The 23,504-nt window shown below is 40.8% G+C and overlaps 1 protein-coding gene across 4 annotated transcripts in view; it reads left to right on the top strand.

The window, feature by feature from the left end:
* Positions 1-140: 140 nt before the first annotated feature.
* SEH1L (SEH1 like nucleoporin) overlaps positions 141-23,504 on the top strand; it is a 34,115-nt gene continuing 10,751 nt past the window's right edge. For all 4 annotated transcript variants that reach the window (XM_017963846.4, XM_017963848.3, XM_017963845.4 and 1 more), the window contains exons 1-5: positions 141-374; positions 3,620-3,670; positions 7,416-7,562; positions 13,945-14,156; positions 19,952-20,050. In XM_017963846.4, coding sequence (XP_017819335.1) covers positions 264-374; positions 3,620-3,670; positions 7,416-7,562; positions 13,945-14,156; positions 19,952-20,050 — 620 coding nt within the window. In that variant the 5' untranslated portion in view covers positions 141-263. The remainder of the gene's footprint in view (positions 375-3,619; positions 3,671-7,415; positions 7,563-13,944; positions 14,157-19,951; positions 20,051-23,504) is intronic.

Raw genomic sequence — 23,504 nt, 5'->3', positions numbered from 1 at the left:
GCGGAGCTCGACGAGCCAGGGAGCGGTGCGAGGCCTGACGGGCCAGCGGGTGGGGCGGGGCTTGAGGGACAGGCGGTGGGGCGAGGGACGACGGGCCGGGGGTGTGGGCGGGGATTAATGGGCAGGGGCGGTGCGGGGGCGTGGGCAGCACGCGCTGTGCGCGCTCGGGCGGCTAAGTCTGGCTAGGCTGCGAGCCCCGTGCCGCCGCCGCCGCTACTGTCGCCGCCACTGCTCTCTTCGGAGGCGCGGGCCCGGCGGAAACCATGTTTGTGGCGCGTAGCATCGCGGCCGACCACAAGGATCTCATTCACGATGTCTCTTTCGATTTCCACGGGAGGCGGATGGCGACCTGCTCCAGCGATCAGAGCGTTAAGGTGCGCGAGGCGCTTGCGGGCGGGGCCGAGCCCGGAAGGAGGGAGAGTGGGGTGGGCGACGCGGGAAACGGGGCTATGACTTGGTTTCATTGACTGAGCTGGAAGCTCTGGGGTGGCGGGCTAGCCCTGGCTGGATGCGGCGGTATCCCTTCCCGCCCGTGTATTGTAGGGTCACGGCGGCCTCGCGGGCCGCGCTCCCGTGCGCCTGCGCAGCTGGTGCCACGTGCGCGCTCCCGCCCGCAGGGGACGCCGGGCGCTTGCACCGGCCGCGTTTCCCTGGCTGCGGGCAGGCGTCCCACTGGCCGCCTGGGAGTCTTGGGCCTTGCCCGTGCTGTTCTCTCCGTGCCCTGGTGGGAGTCTTTGCTTGGCTGGCGGTGTCTTGAGGTTTGTGCCCCGCCGGAGTTCTCTCACCAGGGCGCATGGTTTTCTTCGTGGGTTCCGAGCAGAAGCTCACTTTGTTTCGTCAAGAAAGGAAAACACAAACCATTTACATCCAATGACTTCTCTGCCTGCTGCCTAGGACTCGGACTGTTTGTTTCTTGAAGCTCTCGTAAACGTCTGTAGACGCTTTCGACAAAGAGAATTTCTAATGTGGGGATGCTATTTGGGATTTAGGAAACTCCCTGAATGAAAGCTGGAGTGCGGATTATTTGGTTCTCCACAACTCCAGAGTAACTGAAAATCTAAAGGACAGTTTTTCCTTTTTCACATTCGAGTTTGATACCAGTGATCTCTTAAAGATAAACTTTTTATAAATAGTGTTGCAATTCTTAAAAGGTTTAGGTTTTTTTTAAACAAGTTTATTTTTGTTTTAATAAACTACGTTAATCGTTTTAAAGTGTAGAATTCAGTGTCATTGAGTACAGCATTCACATTGCTATACAGCACCATCACTGTCCATCTCCACAACCTGTTCATCATCCTAAACTGAAACTGTACCCAAGAGCACCCGATTTCCTCCACTCAGTCCTCTGGTAACCTCTATTCTTCTGCTTTCTATGAATTTGCATGTTCTAGGTACTAGAGATAAATAGAATCATAGAATATTTATCCTTTTACATTTGGTTTATTTTACTTAGGATAATATTTTCTCTTTTTTTTTGAGATGAGGTCTGGCTCTATTACCCAGGCTGGAGTGCAGTGGCGCGATCTTGGCTTGTTGCAGCCTCAACCTCCCAGGTTCAAGTGATCCTCCCACCTCAGCCTCCCCGGTAGCTTGGACTACAGGCACACACCGCCACGCCTGGCCAATTAAAAAATTTTTTTTTGTAGAGACAGGGTCTTGTGATGTTGCTCAGGCTGGTTTTGAACTACTGGGCTCAAATGATCCTCTCACCTCAACCTACCAGAGTGCTGGGATTACAGGTGTGAGTCACCTTTCCCAGCCCTGTTATGTACGCTTATTCCAGAGCACTTTTTTTTTTTTAATGTAGGAGCCATGTATTTATTTATTTGTATGTATATTTTATGAGCAAGTAATATATTTTTCTTTTTAGAAAGTGAAAAAATTACTTGTAGGCACATTGATAATTTTTGTTACTATTTGATTTCCTCTGGTTTTCCTTTAACGTTTTAAACCATCATGGTAGAGTGTATGTAAATACGTATATGTCTTGTCAGAAATAGTGTTGCACTGAAAATTCTCATTAGCATTTTATGTATTTTGAATGATTTTCTTAGGCTAATTTCAGAAGAGAAATTAGTGAATATTTTAAAAGCTACTGAAGAGAATTGACAAGTTGCTACCTTGCAGGTTGTACCGTTTTATACTGCTAGTGATAGTATTGATTTGATAGTGTCATTGCCCTCGTTACATTTTTAACGGGTGAAATTGGCATCTTCTTACTGTATCCCATATTTTTTCTGGGTAGTAAGGTTCAATTTTTTGTTTCGGGAAGGAGTCTTGCCATGTTGCCCAGGCTGGAGTGCAATGGCTATTCATGGATGTGATCATAGCTTCAAACACCAGGGCTCAAGTAATCCCTCCTGTCTCAGCCTCTTGAGTAGCTGGGACTACAGGTGTGTACCACCATATCTGGTTTTAGTGTTTTTGCTTTGCCATTTGTTGCATGTACAGTTGAGCCTGTTGTTTGTAGATTCTGTATTTTTTTGAATTTGTGTATTCTCTGAAATTTACTTGTACCCCCCCAAATCAGAATCCACACTGCTTTTGCAGTCCTTTGTGCATGTGTGTGGAATGATGAAAAGCTTGAGTCTCAGGACAGACATTTCCTGTGGAGGTGAAACCAGGTGATACTCTATTTTGGCTTGTACTGTAAACAGGTGTTTTTCATGATCTAAAAGTGCAGTGATTTTTGCATTATTCCTTCTTTCTGTTGGTGATTTCGCTGCTTAAAATGGCTTCCAAGAATAGTGCTGTGAAGTGCTGTCTAGTTTCTAAACAGAGGAAGGAGGTGATGTGCTTTACAGAGATAGTATGTGTGTTACAGAAGCTTTTTTCAGACATGAGTTACAGTGCTGTTGGCTGAGTTCAATATTGATGAATAAACCAGTTTGTGTTAAATAAGTTACCTTTAAACAGAAACACACATAAAACCAGATCATGTACTGATTGGTTGACAAAAATGTAGGCCAGAGACTCACAGGAACCTAACCCTGTATTTCCACTAGGAGCAATGTGTCTGTGGTGGAGGCACTCTGTAGAAGATAACTACCTTGAATAAGGAGATTTGACTGTGACTAATTGTCTCTGTTACCTATTAGAGCTCAGTTACCTGAATCCCTCAGTGCTTGGCCCAGTGCTTGACACATTCAGGGTTCTCAATAAATATGTATTTTTTGAGAACGGTCTCACTCTGTCGCCCAGGCTGAAGTGCAGTGGTGTGATCTTGGCTCACTTCAACCTCTGCCTCCCGGGTTCAAGTGATTTTCTTGCCTCAGCCTCCCTAGTGGCTGGGATTACAGGTGCATGCCACCATGCCCAGCAAATTTTTCTGTTTTTAGTAGAGATGGGGTTTCATCATGTTGGCCAGGCTGTTCTTGAACTCCTGACCTCAGGCGATTGCCTGCCTTGGCCTCCCAAAGTGCTGGGATTACAGGCGAGAGCCATCACACCCGGCCTCTCAATAAATATTTAATTGAATGAATGAATGTTTACTTACTGTTTGTATCCTTTTGTGAATTATATGTTCACCCCTTTGCTTGTACAGTGATTCGGTCTTATGGGTTTTGTATCAATTTGTAAGAATTCTTGTGTAAAATATCTGCCTTTTATTTTCTTATAGGTCTGGGATAAAAGTGAAAGTGGTGATTGGCATTGTACTGCTAGCTGGAAGGTTAGTATTTATTTATACAGTTATTAAAAATACATAAATATTTACTGTTTGTTTCATAGTTATCAACGAATTGTTTTGAGGAAATGATAAAATTTATACAGTAGTTCTTTTCCTGGCAAGACACTTTACTGTTTTTCACTATTAAGGTAACAAGTGCGTTTCTCAGAATTTGAGAATAAGAAAATCTGTAATTTTGTAGCATTCTGACATAATTGTAATTCAGAATATTCCTTTTTCTGTTATATATTTTAGTAGTTGTGATGTTTCATACATAATTTTCTCCTTTATTTTCTTTTTTTTTTGAGATGGACTCTTGCTCTGTTGCCCAGGCAGGAGTGCAGTGGCATGATCTTGGCTCACTACAACCTCCGCCTCCTGGATTCAAGTGATTTTCCTACCTCAGCCTCCCAAGTAGCTGGGACTATAGGCACACACTATGACACCCAGCTAATTTTTGTATTTTTAGTAGAGATGGGGCTTCGCCATATTACCAGGCTGGTCTCAAACTCCTAACCTTAGATGATCTGCCTGCCCTGGCCTCCCAGAGTGCTGGGATTACAGGCGTGAGACACCACGCCCCGCCAAGTAGAAATTTTCATACCTTAAAATTCATCAATTTTAAATGTACAGTTCAGTGAGTTTTAGTAAACTTACATAGTTGCGCAGTCATCACTGTGATCAAGTTTTAGAACATTTCTCTCAAACTCAGAAATTTCTTTGTGTCCTGTTCCCACTCCAAGCCCCAGGCTCGATCCATTTTCTGACTCCATAGGTTTTTCTTTTTCTTTTCTTTGCTGGAGCCTTGCTCTGTTGCCCAGAAGTGCAGTGGTGCAATGTTGGCTCACTGCAATCTCTGCCTTCTGGATTCAAGCAATTCTCCTGACTCAGCCCCCTGAGTAGGTGGAATTACAGGCACCTGCCACCACTTCCATCTAATTTTTGTGTTTTTAGTAGAGACAGGGTTTCACCATGTTGGGCAGGCTGATCTCGAATGCCTAGCCTCAAGTGATCTTCCCACTTTGGCCTCCCAATGTGCTGGGATTACAGGCATGCGCCACTGTGCCCAGCCTGGTTTATCCTTTTTAGAAATTACATAGAAATGGAATTTTGAAATACATTGTCCTTTGTGTCTGGCCACTTTCCCTTTGCATGTTTTGAGGTTCATCCATACTGCGTCATGTGTCAGTTTGTTCTTTGTAATACTGAGTAGTCCATTGTATATATATTGCCACATTTTGTATATTCATCAGTTGATGGACATTTGAGTTGTTTCTAGTTTTTGCCTATTATGAGTAATGTGAAGCCATGTAAGTTTCTGTGGACATATATTTTCATTTCTTTTGGTTAGATGCCTAGGAGTGGAATTGATGGGTTATACATGCTTAGCTTTCTAAGAAACTGCTAAACTTCCAAAGTGGCTGTGCCCACCAGCCATGTGTGAGGTTCTAGTTTCTCTACATCCTCACCTATACTTGATAATATCTGTCTTTTTTATTATAGCCATTCTAGTAGTTGAGAAGTGACTACAAGATTATTGGATTTTGATTTCTATTTCCTTCATACCACATGTTGATTATTGTTTCATATGCTTATTTGCCATTCATATCTCTTGTGAAAGGTCTATCCAAGTTCCCCCAACCCTTTGAGGTGAGATTCACGTATCATAAAATTAATAATTTTAAAGTAAATAATTAAGTGGAATTTACTTCATTTACAGTGTTGTGCAACTACCACCTCTTTCTAGTTTAAAACATTTTTATCATTCCAAAAGGAAACCCTTATCTCTTGCTTTTAAGCCTAACATATTTCATATGTACTTTTCTATATAATGGCTTTTGATTAACAGCCAATAAATATACCATTTTGCTTAACTAATGGATATTTAAGTTTCTGTTTTATTGTGATGAGCATCTTTGGGCAAACCTCATTCTTTAGATTGCATTTTACTGTAAATATAATAAAACTTATCTGCCTTAGTGTGCATTTTTAACTTTGTAGCCCTGTATAAGTAAGAATTGAAGATGACACAGGAAAGACTGGACAAAACAAGTTAAAAAATAAGAGTGCAAAATGTACCCTTAGTTGGTGATATTGTTATCATGTAGAAGTGATTGGTTAAACTATTTTTATGTTGTTGAATATAAAAAATGTTAGCTATACAGTGTGAAACACATTTTCTGAATGTTGTTTGTTATTATGCAGTATTTTTCCTGAGAAGCACCTGGCAAATTCTTTTGATAGTACAATGCTTTAAGACCTTTGTATCCCTTCTCCACGCTCCTTGCCTTCCACTCCTCTGCCAACATGAGGGGTATAAGGATTTGGGCTTCCCTATATTTACTCTTCCTACAATAGTCTATTATCTATATTGCCAGTTAAAATCATTTAGCATTTTATTGCTACTATTTCTAAATACTGTTAGACTTTAGAAGCAAATACTTTTTTTTTTTTTTTTTTGAGACAAGGTCTTGCTTTGTCACCCAGTCTGGAGGGCAGTGGCACAATCTTGGCTCACTGTAGCCTCAACCTTACAGGCTCAAGTGATCCTCCCACCTCAGCCTCCCAAGCATCTGGGACCACAAGTGTGTACCACCATGCCTGGCTAATTTTTTGTATTTTTTGTAGAGATGGGGTTTTACCATATTGCCCAGATTGGCCTTGAACCCCTTGGCTCAAGCAGTCTGCCCACTTCAGCCTCTCAAAGTGCTGAGAATACAGGCATGAGCCACTGTGCCTGGTTGAAGCAAATTAAACAAAAATTTTTTTTTTAATTTGGTCGATCAAGGTGGCTCACGCCTGTAATCTCAGCACTTTGGGAGGCTGAGGCAGGTGGATCACAAGGTCAGGAGTTCAAGACCACCCTGGCCAAGATGGGGAAAACTGATCTCTACTAAAAATACAAAAAATGAGTTGGGTGGGATGGCCCATGCCTGTAATCCCAGCTACTCGGGAGGCTGAGATGCAGAACTGCTTAAGGAGGCGGAGGTTACAGTGAGACGAGATGGTGCCACTGTATTCCAGCCTGGGTGACAGAGTGGGACTCTGTCTCAGAAAAAAAAGTATTTTTTTAATTGAGCTATAATTTACATATCATAATGTGATAATGTGCACTCATTTAAAGTATACAATTTAGTGATTTTTGAGTCTATTCATTAAATTGGCAACCACTACCACTTCTAATTTCAGAATATTGTTTACTGCCTCTAAAGGAAACCCTGTGCTCATTTAGCAGTCACTTCTTGTTTCCTCTGCCCCAGCCCCTGGTAACCATGAATCTACTTTCTGTCTCTGGATTTTGGAGCAATAACTCTAATGTTATTTATTTTGTTAGATGGGTATTTCCTGTAAAAAGCATTTGCAAGTAAGATGGTGGACATGTAGAATCTTTGTTTCAAAGGTTAATTATGCTAAACTCTGAAGCAAGTCTCCCAATTATCAACGCTAGAAGTAATCAACTTTATCTGGCTAGATTTTTCTTTACTAGTAAAATGCTGGAAGAACTGGACCTCTAGAAGGGCCATAATGCTAAATATAGAATGTTTTCTAAATGTTAAAACATTTTGGAATTTAACATTTTATTTTCATGTTATATTGATCAGTTTTTTCCTCTTATAGAAGTAAAACTATATTCTGTTTCCTCATATAAAACCAGTATTTATAAAATATGAATAAACTAAGTTTTTAGGGGGAAAAAAAGCCCTGGGATGATGAATATTTGCTCTTCTTTTTTCTTTTTATTCCCTAGACACATAGTGGATCTGTATGGCGTGTGACATGGGCCCATCCTGAATTTGGACAGGTGTTGGCTTCATGTTCTTTTGACCGAACAGCTGCTGTATGGGAAGAAATAGTAGGAGAATCAAATGATAAACTGCGAGGACAGAGCCACTGGGTGAGACATTTGTTAGTATTCTGAGGGCCGGGAAGACATGAGCAGCCAAGGAGCATTAGTCCCAAGACAATCTCAGATAATGGGTAAAATACTACCATTCCCCTCTATTTTTACCCGTTCTAAAGTTCTTTCTTCCGTGTTTTTTTCTTACTTGTTCATTTCATTTTAACTTGGATCTGAAGCAATAGGAGCACCATTGCATTGTTGATAACTTTTATGATGCCTCCAGCCTATTTGCATTTATATAATTTTACCTATTAGTATATTTTATGTCATAGTCATTTATGATTTTAACATAGGCTGGCTCACTGCAGTCTCAAACTCCTGGCCCCACCTCAGCCTCTGAGTTGCTGCATGAACCACTGTGTCTAATACTAAAATTCTTTTTTTTTTTTAACCTTAAACTATTAAGGGTTAATATAATTCTTTAAAAAGTGTTTCTTCTATTTTGTGGTTATTTTTATTTTCTTAGAAAATATACTCTCCTTTATCTGCATCTGCTTTTACCACTCTCTTTGCCTGATTAGATATTTGAATTTGGGCAAGAACATAACATAATATGTGTGCTATTGAAGTTCCTCACCTATAAAGTGAAAAAATTGAACTAGATTATATTTAAGACCCTTTCCAGCATTTTCACTTGAAAGTATTATCATCTGCAGGCTTTTCGCCCCCAGCTTTATGATTTTTTTTTTGTAATAGATAATCATGCACATGGTGTAAAATTCAAAAGAAACAAAAGGGAGTATGCAGAGTATGCAGTGGGAGTGTCCTCCTTTTCCCTCGCTGTGGGGTTCTCTCACTAGAGGTAGTACATACAGGTTTTTGTGTATCCTTCCAGATATAACACCATTTCTTTACAAGGACAGTATTTTCTTCTCTAGTCCTATCACCCCTCACCTGCCCTCCCTAATGCATGATACTGCAATACAGCCAATCACAGCTCATTACAGCCTCAACCTCCTGGGCTCAAGCAATCCTCGCACCTTAGCCCTCCAAGTAGCTGGGACCACAGGCATGCATCTACATGCCTGGCTAATTTTTTTATTTTGTAGAGATGGGGTTTCACCATGTTGCCCAGGCTGGCTTTAAACTCCTGGACTCAAGTAATCCTCCCGCCTCGGCCTCCCATAGTGCTGGGATTATATGTGTGAGCCACTCTGCTGGCCGTGATGCAATTTTTTATTATGGTAAAATAATATAAAACAGACAACATATATCATCTTAACTTTTTTTGTTTTTTTCTTTTTTTGAGATGGAGTCTTGTTCTGTCACCCAGGCCGGAGTACAGTGGTGCAATCTCGGCTCACTGCATCCTCTGCCTCCGGGGTTCACGTGATTCTCCTGCCTCAGCCTCTTGAGTAGCTGGGACTAGAGGCATGTGCCACCATGGCTGGCTAATTTTTTTGTATTTTTAGAAGGAGACAGGGTTTCACCATATTGGTCAGGCTGGTCACAAACTCCTGACTTCAAATGGTCTGCCCACCTTGACCTCCCAAAGTGCTGGGATTACAGGCGTGGGCCACCATGCCCTGCCCATTTTAACTATTTGTAAGTGATACAGTTCAGTGGAATTAATTACGTTCACAGTGCTGTGTACCCATCACTGTTATCTACACCTCACAGTGCTGTGTACTCATCATTGTTATCTATACCTGTTCATCATTGCTAACATAAACTCCATATCGTTAAAGAATGCCTCCCCCTTCCTCCTCCCTCAACCTCCATTCAACTGTCTGTCTATAAATTTGACTACTCTACGTACTGCATATACGGGGAATCACAGTATTTGTACATTTGTGACTGGCTTATTTCACTAAAATGTTTTCAAGTTCTGTCCATGTTGTAGCATATATTTATTCCTTTTTATGGCTGGGTAATATTCTTGTGTGTGTATATATACTACATTATATTTATCTATTCATTTGTAGACAACCCTTGGGTTGTTTCCACTTTGTGGCTATTATGAATAATACTACTGTGAGCATTGCTGTACAGATACATGTTTGAGACTGCTTTCGATTCTTTTGGATATATACCTGGGAGTAGAATTACTGGCTCTTGTGGTAGTTCTATGTTTAACGTTTTTGGGAACTGTCAAACATTTCCATAGCAGCTACACCATTTTACATTACTATCAGCAGTGCTCAAGGATTCCAATTTTTCCACATCTTCATCAGCACTTGTTATTGTGCTTTTTTATTGTAGCCATCCTACTGTTGTGACTGTTGTGAAGTGGTATCTCCATGGTGGTTCTGATTTGCATTTCTCTAATGATTACTGATGTTGATCATATTTTCATGTGCTTATTGGCCAATTGTATGTCTTTCTTTAAATTCATATTAAAAATGATATGAATGTGAGAATGCTATTCATATCCTTTGCCCATTTTTTAATTGGGTATTTTTGTTGTTGTAGGAGTTCTTTATATATTCTGGATATTAATCCCTTATCCAGGTATAGGTTGGGTATTATTTATCTGGAATGCCTAAATCCAGAAATGTTTCAGATTTCAGATTTTGGATTTTGGAATATTTGTATTTATATTTACCAGTTAAGCATTCTCCTATTTATTTACTTAATAGATACAGGGTGTCACTGCGTTGCCCAGGCTGGTCTTAAACTCCTGGGTTCAAGTGATCCTCCACATTGGCCCCCCAAAGTGCTGGGATTACAGGTGTGAGCCACTGTGCCTGGTCCCAGTTAAACATTCTAAATCTAAAAATTGAAATCCAGAATGCTCCAGTAATCATTTTGTTTGAGCATCATGCCAATGCTCAAAAAGTTTTGGATTTTGGAGCATTTCAGATTTCAGGTTTTTGGATTTGTTATGTACAACCTGTAAATGATTTGCAAATATTTTCTCCCATTCTGTGAGTTTTCTTTTTAACCCTCTTGATAGTATCCTTTGATGCACAAAATTTAAACATTTTGAAGTCTAGTTTATCTGTTTTTTTCTTTTGTTTCCCAGGCTTTTGGTGTTATATTCAGGAAAGCATTGCCAAATCCAGTGTTGTGAAGATTTCCCCCAGTGTTTTCTTCTAATATTGTTGTAGGATCCTGAATTCAGGCTTGTATCCCCAGTGTGGAGCTGAGACCAAATACTGAGTCATCATTACTTGGAGATAGAGAAAGGCTTATTTTATTTGGCTAAAACAAGAAAGTGGGAAGGGGGGACAAGATCTCTCAAATCCTCTTACCACGAGGAAGCAGCAGGTAGTTTTATGTGATTAGAGAGTAAAGGAGAGGGAGTTTCAAAGAAGCTAGGGAAAAAATCTGTGCTTTTTAGTCTCAGGTAATGCCTTGAGCAACCAGACGTCTGGGTGTAAGCAGCTAGTCACAATGTCCTTGAAGCCATTCATTTCTTCTGTCAACATTTTTCTTTACATGACCCTGAAGTTATCTCCTCCTGCTTGACAAAGAAGCAGTACATCAACAGTTTTTCATTATATTGTGGCAACAAGGGATATTCAGCAAAAAGTGAGTGGTTAACATGTGCAAGCAAGTAAGGACATGATAAAAATTATTTGTTTTGGTCACTAAAAAATGGTAGGGTGCTGAAATCTAGTTTTCCCGGCACCATTTATTGAAAAGACTGTTGAATGGTCTTGACATTTGTTGAAAGTTGTGTTGAATGGTCTTGACATTTGTTGAAAATTAGTTGGCTCTATATATGTAGGGTTGATTTCTGGATTCTCTTGTTACCATTGGCCTGTATGTCTCCTTGTCTCAATAGCACACTGTTTTAATTATGTTAGCTTTGTAGCTTGAATGGCTATTCAGACTGTTTTACAACTCTTCCATGGGGAGGAGTATGTCTGATTGCCTTTGCACTAGGGCTTCTCTAAGGGAAGCTGCTTATGGGGAGGAGAGAATGGAAATTTATAGAATTAGAAAGGATTTTTTTGGCATTAAGTCTGAGGTGTGTCAATTCAGTATACTATAGGTTAGATTTGGGGTTGGCATAAGAAGGATTTTTCTTCCATCTTCAAGGTATTTATTTATATTTAGTTTAGTCACCATTAATGTATTAGAAGTGGTGAATCCGTGTGGGTCTGCAGCAACCTCATTTCTTGCCTCCTCAGAAGAAATAATTCCACCAAGGGGCATAGGCAGAGTAAGAAACTAAGGCAAGTTTTAGAGCTGGAGTAGAAATTTGTTAAAAAATTTTAGAGCAGAAATGAAAGGAAATAAAATACACTTGGAAGAAGACCAAGTTAGTCGCAATAACTTGAGAGAGTCAAGTGCACGATTCAGCTTTTGACTTGGGTTGTTACATGTTGGCATGCTTCCCAGAGGTTGCCTCTCTTCTCTGATTCTTGCTTTGGGGTGGGCAGTCCGCATGTGCAGTGGCCTGCTGGTGCTTGGGAGGGGCCGCACGCGCAGTGTATTTACTGGAGTTGTGCACATGCTCACTTGAGGCGTTTTTCCCTTAACAGAATGTTTGTGGAAGGTCATAGACCAGTTAAACTCCGCCATTTTGCCTTTTACTACACATGCTTGAGCCCACTCATCCAACTCCTGAGATCTTATCAGGAAGCTTCTGATCACCAGTTTCAGGTGATAATATCTGTTGGGACACTGCCCTTTCCTGGTGCTGCTGCAACCAATGATTATTTTAGAGAGAAAGTTAAACAACTGCTTGACCATCACCTGATGGTCTCCTGGCATTCCTGGTGGGGTGGGGTCCTTTGCTGCCCTCCTCATGTCTGACTGACTACCTACTGTAACGAATGCATTTATTTTATTAACATTTGTGTTTATATTATTCAGTGGTATCTGTAGACAAAAGTTTGCTAAGATGTTATCTTTGAAGTTTATATAATATTCTTTTAATATCGAGACTTTAAGAAGTGTTTTGGTAACCATAGACAGTAATCTATTGATTTCTAAACTTTATTTTTTTTTGAGACAGAGTCTCACTCTGTCACCAGGCTGGAGTGCAGTGGCCTGATCTTGGCTCAGTGCAGCCTCTGCCTCCCATGTTCAAGCTATTCTCCTGCCTTAGTCTCCTAAGTAGCAAGGATTGCAGCTGCCTGCCACCACGTTTGGCTAATTTTTATATTTTTAGTAGAGATGGGGTTTCACCATGTTGGCCAGGCTGGTCTTGAACTCCTGACCTCAAGTGATCACGCACCTAAGCCTCCCAAAATGCCGGGATTACAGGCATGAAGCCACTGTGCCCAGCCTTATTGATGTTTTTAGTAAAAGTTTCATGTTAATCTAGGTGCCAGAAGATAGCTATAAATGTGGTGTTGGAATTTTATAGTGATCACAATGCTTGTTTTCTGCCATTCTTTTGGTCTCTGTTAAATGCCTTAACTTAAAAGTGCATGGTAGCTGGGCACAGTAGGCTCACACCTATAATTCCAGCAACTTGGGAGGCTGAGGTGGGAGGATGGGAGTTTGAGACCAGTCTGGGCAACATAGTGAGACCCCCATTTCTAAAAAAATAAGAAGAATTAGCCGGGTGTGGTGGCAGGTGCCTGTAGTTCCAGTCATTGGGAAAGCTGAGGCAAGAGGATCACTTGAGCCCAGAAGTTCAAGGCTTCCAGTGAGCTATGATCCATGTTACTGTACTCCACCCTGGGTGACAGAGCAAGACCCTGTCCCAAAGGAAAAAAAAAATGAGTAACAGTGGTCCAAATGGGATTAACAGAAAATTATTCTTGAGAGAAGAAATTGCACGCCTTCCATTTACTGGCTTTTTTTCTCTTTTTGAGAGAGTCTTGTTCTGTCGCCCAGGCTGGAGTGCAGTGGCACAGTCTTGGCTCACTATAACTTCTGCCCCACTGACTCAAGTGATCCTCTCACCTGAGCCTCCGGAATAGCTGGGACCACAGGTGTGCACCACCATACCTGGATATTTATTTTTGTATTTTTAGTAGAGTCGGTATCTTGTCATGTTACATAGGCTGGTCTTGAACTCCTGAGCTCAAGCAATCTGCCTGCCTTGGTTTCCCAAAGTTTTGGGATTACAGGTGTGAGCCATTGTGCCTGGCTCATTTTCTATTTAAAGGATCTAATGCTTGCAGCATGCTTTGTATGATGAAATTACTTGTCCGAAAATTTTAACGGTTTCTGGTTTTTGTGACGTCTGCTTAAGAGAGATTACATATGATAAAGTTAGGCTTTCAGAGGTACTTTTTTTGTGTGTGTGTATTAAAGGGAGTAATTAATTATGGCTCACTAATTTGTTAGTGATTGCCAGCTATGTATATGGTATTTTGCCATGTGCTTGTAGGAAATTCTGACATAGACATGTATCCAACCTTATACACCTAGTGAATGACAGAGGAGTTTCTGTGTGTTTCCAAAGTCTATGTGTCTTTTCCACTCTACCATGCTTTCTTTTTGTATATAATTTAATTTTTTTTTTTAGGTTAAAAGGACAACTCTGGTGGATAGCAGAACATCTGTTACTGATGTGAAGTTTGCTCCCAAGCACATGGGTCTTATGTTAGCAACCTGTTCAGCAGATGGTATAGTAAGAATATATGAGGCACCAGATGTTATGAATCTCAGCCAGTGGTCTTTGCAGCATGAGATCTCATGTAAGCTAAGCTGTAGTTGTATTTCTTGGAACCCTTCAAGGTAAGCTTACATTGAAAATTACTGTTAATATCCTAGTAAAATAAACTAGTACTTTTTAGGCTAACAATTTGATAATTTATTTTCTCAAAAAGTCTTTTTCTCAAGATATGTAGAGTGTACATTTTCCATTTTTCACCCAGGCATGTCACTTGTCCCCCTATTTTCACTCAACAGAGAAGCCAGCATTGTAAATATTTTCATGTGAACTTTCTGGTTGTTTTTTATGCATAGACAAGTAACTATTTAATGTATTCATAAACACACATATATGCAAACATGCCCAGATATTTACTAGCACAGGTAGACCCAAAACACACAGACATTGAAACCATACATTTTATTTTATTATTTATTTATTGAGACAGAATGTTGCTCAGTTGCCCAGGTTGGAATGCAGTGGTGCGCTCTTGGCTCACTGCAGCCTCCACCTCCTGGGTTCAAGCAGTTCTCCTGCCTCAGCCTCTCAGATAGCTGGGATTACAGGCATGCGCCATAACGCCCGGCTAATTTTTCTGTTTTTAGTAGAGGCAGGGTTTCACCATGTTGGCCAGGCTTGTCTTGAACTTCTGACCTCAGGTGATCCTCCTGCCTCAGCCTCCAAGAGTGTTGGGATTACAGGTGTGAGCCACCATGCCCAGCCAGAAACCCATACATTTTCCTTTCTTGCAATTATCTTTTTTCACTTACAGATAACATTGTGGACATTTTTTTATATATTAGTATATCTAGCCCTACGTCATTTCTTTTTAACTGCTATATAGGGCATGACTATATGAATATGCTATAGTTCATTTTTATTAAACTATTTTTAAACAATTACAAGAATCACTTGGTAAAGAAAAAAATGGAAATGATCTATAAGAGCACAAAAAGAAAGGTAAAATTCCCTTACACCCTAAAAACAAATGCTGTTAACATTTTTGCTTTTAGACTTTAATTCTGGTAGTCACTAGTATATTTTTAAATTATTTACTTATACCCCTGGTTCTTGCTATGTATCTTTTTCTTTCTTTTTTTAAAAAATTTTTATTCTATTTTTTCACATATTCTTGCTATGTTATCATTAAACAATATCCAAACTGCTATGAAAGATGAATAGAGCACATTTATAAAACTTTCCACATCCCAAGGTATGGCTAGATAGATATCTTATTTGTGATGACGTTGATAGTTATTTGAGTTATGTTGATGATTATTATAATTTTAAATGATATATATATATCTATACATTTTTACTTATCAATTTTTAGACTATATATTTACTCCCCTCTCTTAAAAAAAAGGAAATTAGTTTATTTTGCTTCCCCCTCACACTGCTGCTTCCATTTCCTAATTCTTATATTGCTTGTATACTGGCAAAATTTATAATATTTACATTCTGTAAACATTTAACACATATGTATTTGTCTTTTGATTATGTATTGATTCTAAAAATTAAGTAGCAGCCAGCTATATAATCCAGATTATGTAAATATTCATCTGAGATGCCAATATCTGTTTTATGAAAACTTTGTTGTTAGTGGTATTGATGAGTGCTCTGTTTTCTTCTTTACTTCTTTTACTTCTGGCTTATACTTAGCTGTCACAAATTTTCTATCACATGCTGTCTTTAGTTTTTTATTTTCCATTTCCCTGACATACCTAATCTTTTCTCAAATGGAATGGATAGCAAACTCTTCAAATTCTAGCACACTTGAAAATGTCTTAATTTTACTCCCTTGCTTAGTTGATAGTTTGGCAAGTTTTAGAGTTCTGAATGTAAGAATTTCAAAGATATAATTCTTGCATATTTTTAACTAGGTTTTGTTAATGAGCTGCGGTTAGTCTGATGCTGGTTCTTTTGTGGTAGCTGGTTCTTTCCAGAAGGTTTTAGGATTTTGCTTTATTATTGTGAGTTCTGTTGCAAGTGTATTTTGACACTTTTTATGATGGATTTTAATAGCCAGTGGAAATGAGTTTTAATGTAATCATATTTGTCAGGCTTTATTGTTGGAGTGCTTTTGTGCTTTGTTTGAGCAGTTTTTCCCATCTTGGGGTTGTCAGGTGTATTCATTAGAGAAAATTTCAGATATACCAAAAGTAACAGAATTACAGTAGACAGGCCCTTTTATACTCATCACCCAGCTACAATAACCCAAGGCTGTTTCTGTTTCATCTGTATGTACTTTCCTCATTCCCCTTCTCCAGGAAAACCCCAACCTGGATTATTTATTAGATATTGGCCTTTGTTGATTAATCTTGCTTGGCACTTAATATTTATTATTTTTTCTGTATTTGTTTTTGAGACAGGGTGTCACTGTTGCCCAGGCTGGAGTGCAGTGGCACAATCACAGCTAACTGTAGCCAGAACCTCCCTGGGCTCAGGTGATCCTTCCACCATACATAGCCTCCCAAGTAGCTGGGACTACAGGCGCGCGCCACCATGCTTAACTAATTTTTTTGTGGATACGGGGTTTCCCCATGTTGCCTAGGATGGTCTTGAATTCCTGGACTCAAGCAGTTCTCTTGACTCAGCCTCCGAAAGTGCTGAGATTATAGGTGTGAGCCACCACACTTGACCAGTCCTGCTAGGCACTCAGTGGTCCCTTTCAAAATGAATGTTTTTTTCTCAAATTGGGGATGTCTTATGATCCTTTGATAATTTCTTTTTTTTTCAGATGGAGTCTCGCTCTGTTGCCAGGCTGGAGTGCGGTGGCACAATCTTGGTTTACTGCAACCTCCACCTCCTGGAGTTCCAGCAATTTTCCTGCCTCAGTCTCCCAAGTAGCTGGGACTACAGGCACACACCACCACACCCAGTTAATTTTGTATTTTTAGTACAGACGGGATTTCATCATGCTGGCCAGGATGGTCTTTATCTCTTATACTGGTGATCCCCCTGCCTTGGCCTCCCAAAGTGCTTGGATTACAGGCATGAGCCACCATGCCCGGCCAATTTCTTTTTTTTCTCTTGTCTCTGTTCTGTCTTTCTGGCACTCCTATTTGATTATTCCAGGATTTACTCTCCATTTCAAAAAAAATTGTTTGGAGATTCAGTACTTTGTTACCCAGATCTCCACTTTGTTCTCCAGGTATACATTTTATCCCATCATTGAATTTTTGGGTGAATAGCAATCATTTTTAATTGTTCAGACTTTCTTTTTCTCTGATTACTTCTTTTTTATACCAGTCAGTTTAGGTATATGTATTACAGTATTTCCCTGCATTTCCTAGTTAGGATTTTTAAAAATTTGCATTTGTTTGCTGAATTACAGTCAGTTATTGTTTGCACCGGCAATGTTCTATAAAGTTGCCATAAACATTGAATTAGCTAATAATGAATACTCAGTTCCTCCTAGGGGAAATACAGGGTTTCCACAAACCTCTCACCACATTTCGTCAACTGATCAGTGTATAACCTTTTTGTGTGTCTTTTTAAAGACAACTTATATGTTGTTGATTCATTAGCATTGAACTCACAGCCAACAACACAACTACACAGGCCTGAACAAAGCTTTTCAAGTACACATATTTTCTCCATAAGGGACATCCCAGCCTTCCTATGTTTAGGAACACTAGACAGCACTTAGCAGCATCCATGGGATTTTAAACTGTGAAATCACTTTTTAAAAGCACAAAAATGTGAAAAACGTGAGGCTAACAAGACTGTGAAAAAGACATTCGTTTACCATATGAGAGCCAAAGGAAGAAGGCACCTCTGCTGGGAACCTGTGCATCAGGCAACTCAATTTTTTCATAGACATGCTCTGCACCTGCCAATGAATGACCATGAAAACTTGGGCCAGCTCAGTGGCTCACTCCTGTAATCCCAGCACTTTGGGAGGTCGAGGCGGGCAGATCACTTGAAGTCAGGAGTTTGAGTCTAGCCCGGCCAACATGTTGAAACCCTGTCTCTCCTAAAAATACAAATATTAGGTGGGCATGGTGGCAGGCATCTGTACTCCCAGCTACTCAGGAGGCTGAGGCAGGAGAATCCCTTGAACCTGGGAGGTGAAGGTTGCAGTGAGCCGAGATCATGCCACTGTGCTCCAGCCTGGGCAACAGAGCAACACTTTGTCTCAAAAAATAAAAATAATCAAGCCTGGGAAAATTGGTTTTATGGTTACAGATAAATTTAGGCCAGTTTACAAGTGCAGAATCTCTAAATATTGAGGGTTGGCTATGTGTATTTTCTCAAAGATCAGTTCTTTTTGTGTGCCTTGGTCTTTTATCTTCTACTCCCCTTGTTTTTCTTTCATGTTTGCTAATCTTTGCTTATTTATATTTATGAGTGAGGGATTGTTACTACTAGTAGAGAAAACTGATACTGGCATTTTTCTTCTGCTGGGTGTTTTGTTGTGTTAACAGCTTACTCTCTCAATGAGGGAGGCTGACTGAATTTTGTGGAGTGGGTGGAGTAGGTTGGCAGGGTTTCCTAAGGATGTGTGAGCCAAGAGCAGGCTGGCAGGCTGGGGCACCCCCAAACTGACAAAGCAAGGAAGATTTTCCATTGAGCACGATGGACCATTTGAGTGTATTTTCTTCCTCCCTGCCGATTTTGGAATACTCCTTTATTTCCAGTTCTTAACTTGTCTCTTTCAAGTTCTAATTGTTTCCCTAAGACCTTTCCTCAGATGTTTTTTGACCAAATCACTCTAATTGTCCATGACTCATTTCTGTTCTTTGCATTTATTAATTAGAGGTTGGACCTTTTGGAATTTTCTACTTACTAATGGTGATATGGATTCTTTTTTCCTTTGGGTTTTCTTTCTCAGTCTGATCTGTCTCCTGACATCCTAGAAACCCTCCAGATTTCTTGATTTCTGATGGTACACTTTCTAGATTTCTAGTGCTGTACGACACTAGTCTTTCATCATTTCAGTGGGGCCTTTGGAGGGAGGCAGACATGCAGGTGATCTGTCTACACTATTCAGTCTGAAAGTGAGATGGTTTTCCTCACTGTTTAGCTGTGAATCATATTTGGAAAGTGGTTTAAATGTGAGTATCTTATTTCTGGTTATACAGTTGAGGTCATCGTCAATTCATGTTGTTGTCTGGACATTTAATGACTGGATTTACCAATATTTTTTAAACCTATGATTTTTAGCTGGGTGTGGTGGCACAAGCCTGTAGTCCCAGCTATTTGGGAGGAGGATTGCTTGAGCCTAGAAGTTCAAGTCCAGCCTGGGCAACATAGTGAGACCCCAATCTCAATTTTAAAAAGATCTTGTTTTTAGTAATTTAGAATATGTCACTATAAATGTACTTTTGGTTCTCATTCAAACTATTAATGTTATAAAATCAAAACTAAGTATTTACAGAACACTGAAAAAGGAAGTTTGTGGCCGGGCATGGTGGTTCATGCCTATAATCCCAGCTACTCTGGAGGCTGAGGGGCAGGAGAATCACTTGAAGCCAGGAGATGGAGGTTGCAGTGAGCAGAGATCAAGCCACTGCACTCCAGCCTGAGTGACAGACAAAAATTTCAGCAGGAAGAATTACTAAGACCTCTGAAGTATCTTTCTAAAATCTGTTGAATGCTTGAAGCTTTCTTTCAGGCAAAGATCTCCTTTCTATCTGAGCCATAAGAACATGCCAAAAACAGTCCAAAAGGACGGAATCCTCAGTTCCCATGTGTGACATTCTCGGGAGTACATACTTGCAGTATGGTCATGTTAGCTGTGTGGCAGAGACCTAGATGTCACTAGTAATGACAGGCCGACTGTAAGCTTGCTGTCTGCTTGCCTCCAGTGTGTTCATTTTCTGAATGAATTATTTCTTTCATTATCTAAAATGTTCTTTCTCTATGTTTCTAGCTCTCGTGCTCATTCCCCCATGATCGCTGTAGGAAGTGATGACAGTAGCCCCAATGCAATGGCCAAGGTTCAGATTTTTGAATATAATGAAAACACCAGGTCAGTCCTGCTTTGGTTTTAATAATTGTTCAGAATCGCATTAAAAATTTTAAAATGTTATTTCTTTATTTACAAAATTATGTATTATTCATCATATGTTTGCTGATTTACTATGATATGTCAAGTTCTGTGCTAGGTTCTGTTACTATAGGCATGGGTGATAAAGAGAAGGTAATTGATCTCCCAGTACATACTATCTTGCAGAGAAACAAAAGATAATAGTAAAAAGGGGTGGTGAATTTTATGAAGTAGAAGAACTATGGTGCTAAAGAGCTTACACCTGGGGTACCTGATCTGCTTCGGGGGCTATGAAGGTTCAACTCACCTATAGGATGAGTTGAAGTTAGTCAGACAAAGAGGGAAGAAGCACTCCAGGTGGAGAAAACTGCATGTGGTAAGGCCTATAAGCAAGAGAGGAGGAACGTATTTATACTTTGGTCGGAACATGCTGAGCAAAAGTGAGTGTGGTGAGAAATAGGCAACACTTGTGTCTATAAGAAGTAGGAGGCTGGGCGCAGTGGCTCGTGCGTGTAATCCCAGCACTTTGGGAGGCCGAGGCTGGTGGATCACCTGAGGTCAGGAGTTTTAAGATCAGCCTGGCCAACATGGTGAAACCCTATCTTTACTAAAAATATAAAAATTAGCCAAGTGTGGTGATGGGTGCCTATAATCCCAGCTACTCGGGAGACAGGCAGGAGAATCGCTTGGACCCAGGAGGCAGAAGTTGCAATGAGCTGAGGTCGCGTCACTGCACTCCAGCCTGGGTGACAGAGCAAGACTGTCTCAAAACAAAACAAAAAAAAGAAATCCAATGTTTCCATTTTATCTTACAGTGTGGATTCGGGGCCAGAATGCTGTGAAGACAGTACAGGTGGGAGATTATGTGGCTTTGGGATGGTAGTAGCAGTGGCATGGAGATAAGTGGACAATTTGAGAATAACTGAGAATTGGTATCAGTAGGTTCTGGTGATTGATGGGATATGGGAATTGAGGGAGAAAGGTGAAGGCGTTAAGATGATTTTTAAGGTTCTGGCTTAAGAGTGCAGTGTGCAGCTGGGCAGGGTGGCTCACACCTGTAATCCCAGCACTTTCGGAGGCCGAGGTGGGCGGATCACAAGGTCAGGAGATTGAGAACAACCTGGCCAACATGGTAAAACCCTGTCTCTTCTGAAAAATACAAAAATATTAGATGAGCGTGGTGGTATGTGCCTGTAGTCCAGCTACTCCGGAGGCTAAAGCAGGAGAATCGCTTGAAGCTGGGAGGCAGAGGTTGCAGTGGTGGAGATTGCACGATTGCATTCCAGCCTGGAGATAGAGTGAGACTCCATCTCAAAAAAAAAAAAAAGTGCAGTGTACAATATCAGTGTGTGTAATTTATTGAGATAAGGAACTCTGGGACCAAGGCAGATTTGAGTAGAGTGTGGCAGCATGTGAAGGTAAGTTCATTTTGGCCATGTTGAGATACAAGTATCTGCAAAATTTCTGAGAGCCAAAAGCACTATCTCAATCTTGTGGGAGAAGAGAGCACCTGTCAGGTGATCAGATGGTCTTCGCAGGTGCTGTACAGAATTCTTGGTTCTAATAGTCAGATCTTAGGCAGGACCAGCATTAGAGTAGGAACTAGTGTTATTCCCATGGGCTCTGCAATTGTAAATGCTACCATCTATGTTGTCAAGGGGATCTTATACCTTCTACTTTCCTAGACTGTGGATGTCTTCAGAGAGACTGGGTCTTCCACAGTGCTGCCCAGTAGAACATGCTGCAGTGATGAAAAATGGTCTTAGAGAATTTCACGGCCTTTTAAGCTATAAAAGCTATGAGCCCTGTTAATAGCACATTTTGTAGAGGTTTCATGAAGTGTTGGCCTTGTTAAAGTAAATTTCAACCTTAGCTGAGCAGAATAAACCCAAAACTTAAAGGTGGACCATTAGCCAGGTGAGGAGGCTCATGCCTTTAATCCCAGCACTTTGGGAGGCCGAGATGGGTGGATTGTTTGAGTCCAGGAATTCAAGACCAGCCTGGACAACATGGCGAAACGCTTTCTCTATGAAAGTACAGAAATTAGCTGGGGGTGGTGGTGTACACCTGTAGTTCCAGCTACTTAGGAGGCTGAGGTGGGAGGATCACCTGAGCTTGGGAGGTCGAGGCTGCGGTAAGTTGAAATTGTACCACTTCACTCCAGCAATGTCAAAAAAAAAAAGATGGACCATTTCTAAAATACAGAAAAATAAAATGTATTTCATAAATAAGAGTGGCGTTAAAAGATAAATAATTTGCAGTTAGTTCTGAAAGAAAATACAAATAGAAATTACCCAAGTATTTCTTCTTTTTTTTTTTTTTTTGAGGCAGAGTTTCCCTCTTGTTGCCCAAGCTGAAGTGCAGTGGTGCAGTCTCAGCTCACTGCAACCTCTGCTTCCCGGGTTCAAGCAATTCTCCTGCCTCAGCCTCCCAAGTAGCTAGGATTACAGGTACCTGCCGCTATACCTGGCTAATTTTTTTGTATTTTTGGTAGGGTTGGGGTTTCACCATATTGGCCAGGCTGGTCTCGAACTCCTGACCTCAGGCGATTGCCTGCCTTGGCCTCCCAAAGTGCTGGCAATTACAGGTGTGAGCCACCATGCCTGGCCTTTTTTTTGTTTTTTGAGACGGAGTCTCGCTCTGTCACCCAGGCTGGAGTGCCAGTGGTGTGATCTCGGCTCACTGCAACCTCTGCCTTCCAGGTTCAAGTGATTCTTCTGCCTCAGCCTCCTGAGTAGCTAGGACTATAGGCGCATGCCACCACACCCAGCTACTTTTTGTATTTTTAGTAGAGATGGAGTTTCACAGTGTTAGCCAGGATGGTCTCAATCTCCTGACCTTGTGATTCGCCTGCCTCGGCCTCCCAAAGTGCTGGGATTATGGGCTTGAGCGACCGAACCAGGCCTAAATTACCTAAATATCCGGTGTTAAAAATAATCTAAGGTTGCATTTGAGTCTCCTAGCTTACAGAATAAATCTAGATTGGGTCTGGATTCCCTGTATTATGTCATGTTACAAGGAGCCTGGGGTGGAGTGGTTCTGGGGTTAGGTAGTGACTCAGTTGCTCAGTGATGGCATCAGGACCTACTTAAATATTTTCCTTTTTTTCTTACTGTCATGCTTAGTACATTGGTGACAACTCCATCTTATGATCACAGAAGAGCTGTAGTGATGTTAGGTTTCACATGCAGATACAGAGACAGGTATTCTAGGAAAAATACCTTTCCTACAAGTATCTTAGCAGTCTTCTTTTTTTTTTTTGAGATGGAGTTTCGCACTAGTTGTCCATGCTGGAGTACAATGATGTGACCATGGCTCACCTCAACCTCCACCTTCCAGGTTCAAGTGATTCTCCTGCCTCAGCCTGCCAAGTAGCTGGGATTATAGGCATGTTCCACCACTCCTGGCTAATTTTGTATTTTTAGTAGAGATGGTC

The sequence above is a fragment of the Callithrix jacchus genome, chromosome 13, assembly GCF_049354715.1.
Source record: "Callithrix jacchus isolate 240 chromosome 13, calJac240_pri, whole genome shotgun sequence".
Lineage (NCBI taxonomy): Eukaryota > Metazoa > Chordata > Mammalia > Primates > Cebidae > Callithrix > Callithrix jacchus.
This window is presented reverse-complemented; position numbering and strand designations above follow the sequence as displayed.